General features: G+C 35.9%; 1 protein-coding gene across 1 annotated transcript; it reads right to left on the bottom strand.

Moving 5' to 3' along the window:
• Positions 1-1,773: 1,773 nt before the first annotated feature.
• On the bottom strand, positions 1,774-2,838 carry LOC121474889 (olfactory receptor 2T1). The gene has a single exon (XM_041728046.1). The coding sequence runs from the start codon at positions 2,728-2,730 to the stop codon at positions 1,774-1,776; it is 957 nt and encodes a 318-aa protein (XP_041583980.1). The 5' UTR covers positions 2,731-2,838.
• Between the last annotated feature and the right edge of the window lie 2,057 nt (positions 2,839-4,895).

Genomic DNA, 4,895 nt, shown 5'->3' on the forward strand with positions numbered 1-4,895 from the left:
GGTAGTGGAATGGGCAGTGGGCAGGGTGTTGGGGTGACTGGTTGATGGGCACTGGGGGTCACTTGGCGGAGTGAGCCCTGGGTGTTATTTTATTTGTTGGCAAATTGAACTCCAACAAAAAAAATAAAAAAATAAATGATCTATATCATTGTAATATTGTTAATAGAATGTTTATTCTTATTGCATGACCACGTCACAATTTATTTCCCCAAGTCATCACTAGTGGGCTTTTGCGTAGCTACTTATTTTAATCTGTTACTAGATATCTTTTGGTAAAGATATCATGCTTGTTTATAAGAAATTCACGAGAGGGTGTTTCTTTTGCATCACAGAGAACAGATACTTTCAGCCTTAGTCACTGTTGCTACATACAGTGAAGTGGGATGATATAAATTGTTTTCGTGATTGCTAGTGGTTTTTTTCTTTCATTGTCTTTCCTCCATTAGAATGTAACTTTTTTGACATTTTGACTGTAGATACTTTAACTATCTTGCTATCAGCTATGATGAATAGATTAGTACATGAATGAATGAATGAATGAATCAAGATGTATCTGAAATATATAATGTTTAATCAATCATATTTCTTGAAAATTTGCACTCTAAAATATTTCCCAACAGAAGTCTCTTACTTCCTTGATCCCCACTGTTTTCATCTGTAATTAGAGCTGTTAATATGTGTTTTTTGGTTCCAAGTTTGTTAGAGAATGGTGAGCCTTACAAGGTATATGAATTGTTAAGTTTTAGACAGATTGACTAACATGATTGATTATGATTATTAATAATTTTAACAAGTAACTTCTATTTTTTTTTACAAGTAACTTCTATTATACTTAAAGTCTTTATATAATCAAATGCAACACTAAATATGTTTTGCCACATGTTTATTGTCCTCAATTCCCGAATCAGTGAGGAGTATGAATATGGAAAAAGAGCAAACTCCTAGTATCTGGCTGGTATATAATTAACCCTGATGACCCTGTGACATATTTGAAAAAATATTTTAGTATCCTCCCAGCCTATGTCCCTGTGTGTTCCTCTGACATTTAGGAAACTTTTATAAGCATATTATATCCCCACATTTTCTTTTCTGGGCAATGCCCTTCGTCATCATCCATCAATTTTAATTTATCTGACAGGTAGTTTTCACTTACATGCTACAAACAAAAGTTAAATACTGCATTGATACTTAAAGTAAAACACATCTAGTTATTTTATACAACACAATGACTATTTGAGAAAACTATATTCAGTGACTCTTTTGACCAACTGACAAACTGGAACACATAGGTAGATACACAATTGTCTTCTTTAAAGGCTGAGTCAGGTATTAGTCTTCAAAATAGAAAAGATATTTTTTCTTATTTTTAGGTGGTGCATAGAGTTTTAAAACAGTATCATATATACCAAAAGTACCATCTTCCTTCCTGCACTCAGCATACTTCATACCATTTAAAATTTCATGCAATTTATGTTATCTCCAAAAGGTGAAATTGCAGATCAAGAAATTTTATCTTCTATTCTTGAAAAACACTGGGCATTTATTTTGAATACAGGTGAACAGGACAGAATAAAGGGAAGGTATAATAAAGAAAAGAGAGATGAAGGAATGAAGATCAAGAGGATGCATTTTTTTATATTGATCTTTCTCTCTCTCTCTTTTTTTTCATCCTGCACAATTGAACCTACTCTCCAGCTTAATCCTTCATTGAGAGCATGGCTACCACTGTCCACAAAGTCTCCCATTTGCCATCCACATGAGAAAAAGCCACTATCAAAACACTTCTCCTGCCACCCTTTGCGTACCCTTGAACCTGGCCAATGCTTTTTTCAGAGCTCCAGTCACATCCTTGTTCCTTAGACTGTAGATGAGTGGATTTAGCATTGGTGTAAGGATTGTGTAGAACACAGAAAAGACTTTGTCCTGGGTTGGCCTGTGGTAAGAGTGTGGCAACATGTAGGTGTACGTGGCAGCCCCATAGAACAAGGTCACCACTGTTATGTGAGATGAGCAGGTGGCAAATGCCTTTTTCCTCCCTTCCACTGAACTCATGTGGTGGACTGTGGTCAGAATTCGAGCATAGGAAGAAATCACCACAGAGAAAGGAATCAGCAGCATCAGAACACAGCACACATACATTACTGTCTCATAGAGGGCTGTGTCTGCACATGCCAACTTCAAGACTGCAGGTGCCTCACAGAAGAAATGATTAATCTCTCGCGAGTTGCAGAAAGGAAAGCTCATGGTGATAGGAGTTAGAAGAAAGCCATCCAAAGAGCCCCCAAACCAGGAACCTGCTATGATCATCCAACAGACCTGGCGGCTCATAAGAACAGGATAGCGAAGAGGGTTGCAGATGGCCACATAGCGATCATAGGCCATGAGGCCCAGCAGAAAGAACTCAGCTCCCACGAGGATGAGGTAGAGGAAGTGCTGAGCTGTGCACCCCATAAAGGAGATGGTTCTTTGACCAAGTAGGTAATCAACCAGCATCTTTGGCACAATGGTGGAGATGTACATCATGTCAATGAAGGAGAGGTGGCTGAGCAAAAAGTACATGGGTGTGTGAAGTCGTGAATTGGTGTGAATCAGGAAGATCATGACTCCATTGGCCATCAGTGCAGTGAAAAAGATGATAGAGATAATGAGAAAAAGAAGGCCGGAGATGTCTTTCCTGTTGAACAGCCCCATGAAGGTGAAGTCCGTAGAGGATGTGTTGTGCATCTCCATTAATCCTATGATGGTGCTACTGTGACCTACAATCTTCCAAATAAAATGACAGTATCCTCAGAGAATTAACATAACAACACATGGGTTGATTGTTAGGCAACAAACTACTAAAATTTGGGAGAAAACTTAAAAATATTTTCTTACAACTTTAGCACAGATATCTAGAAACTAATTTATTCTAGAATGTTTTTTACATAAAATTGATCATTTTGAATCAATATTTCTTTAAAAACAAGATGATGAACAAGATGATGTCAACAGATGCTATTGTACTACAGTGATACATTTAACAACACATAAGGGTGTAAACCATGTTATTCAGTTAAATATACCCTGGTCTGCTGTGTGTGTGTGTATATATACATACTGTCTTAGATATGTTTAAACTGCTATCCTTATTAAATGAATCTTTATTATAATCAACATTAGCACCATCTTAAAAACATTTCAATACTTACTATGAGTCATCTATCTCTGCTACTTAGCTACAAATGAGTGATCTGCTACATGGGCTGTGAGAACTATGAGTATTCTCCTGGTGTCAGTTCATCAACTATGAGTATTCTCCTGGTGTCAGTTCATCAACTCTGAGTATTCTCCTGGTGTCAGTTGCAAAATCAAATTGTATGGGAAAAAATAAAGTGGGAAATGGAAACCACTCTTGCAAACACAGAAAAATAAGGGAAGTCCCTCTTGTAGAATTATTTTTATTTTTAAGAAAGAAATTTAATTTTAGGATGATGAAGAATTGGAATTAACATTATGTACTAGTGGGCAGCCCAGGTGGCTCAGCGGTTTAGTGCTGTCTTCAGCCCAGGGCCTGATCCTGGAGACCTGGGATTGAGTCCTATGTCGGGCTTCCTGCATGGAGCCTGCTTCTCCCTCTGCCAGTGTCTCTGCCTGTCTTTCTCTCTGTGTCTCTCATGAATAAATAAATAAATAAATAAATAAATAAATAAATAAATAAATAAATAAAATCTTAAAAAAAAGATTATGTACTAGAGGGACACCTCCATGGCTCAGCAGTTGAGCATCTGCCTTTGGCTCAGGGCGTGATCCCGGAGTACTGGGATCAAGTCCCACACTGGGCTTCCTTCATGGAGCCTGCTTCTCCCTTTGCCTATGTCTCTGCCTCTCTCTCTCTCTGTCTTTCATGAATGAATAAATAAAATTTTTGAAAAAAAGATTATGTACTAGAATCGGCATTAGCTATTAGAATTTAGCATTAGCAACTAAGCCCAGAGACATACATGTTAAACTATAAATCACCTCTTATTATTAGTAATTTAATTTTTTCATAGTGATTAGTAATTAAGAAAAATTGGTTACCTATATTTTATGTAATTTCAGGTGATATCTACAGTTGTGAAACATCTACAACAAAGTTTTTGAAAGTTAAGGATGATTTTTAATGCTTTAATATTGAATATGTCATGGCAAGATATATTTTACCAATACATTTTTGAGGTAGATTGATCAAACTAATTTATGTTTCTAGAAATATTCAAAGTATGAGATGTGAGTCAATTGCACAGAAAATGAAAAGCTATTAAAAATAATTGTGAGGAGTGTACTTTGTGTGAAGTACTTCATATATATGGGCTTGTAAGGCTTCACAATAAACCTAAAAAGTGAGGAACTATAATCCCCTTTCTCACTGATGGCAGAATTGTGAATAATGTTTTTATGGTCACACATACTATTAATGGAAGAAACGTTCGGACCAGGCTGTCTCAAATCATTCTGTGCTCCTACCTACATTCTAAAAAACCTAGATATTTACATTAGTTGTCAAATGAAATGTGCCAAAAATGTGAATCTGTTAAATTTTAAACTATATATAATCATTAATATGGCTAATAAAGATGTTATAATTGAGAATACATCACAGAAATTATTATAATCATGGCTGCTGATTTTTAACAGAATAAACTGTTTTTCTTATCTTATTTATTTTTGGTGCTAATTTCAAAATATTTGAGCCAGGTTTCATAAGTTCTCTGACACCATGTACCATTTCATCATGATTTCCAATCTGCATCATTTTTCTCCCATCTTTCTAGTTTTCATTCATGGAGCCCATTAACATGTGTATCTACAGGGAAAATGTTGTAGAGTTTATGGGATAGCCTAAATATTAGTTGTTTTCTGTTTCCATACTTCCC

The sequence above is a fragment of the Vulpes lagopus genome, chromosome 13 (assembly GCF_018345385.1).
Source record: "Vulpes lagopus strain Blue_001 chromosome 13, ASM1834538v1, whole genome shotgun sequence".
NCBI lineage: Eukaryota > Metazoa > Chordata > Mammalia > Carnivora > Canidae > Vulpes > Vulpes lagopus.

What these genes read in the sequence shown, in the direction of transcription:
- LOC121474889 (XM_041728046.1), bottom strand. Translation starts at nt 2,730, where the DNA reads ATGGAGATGCACAACACATCCTCTACGGACTTCACCTTCATGGGGCTG.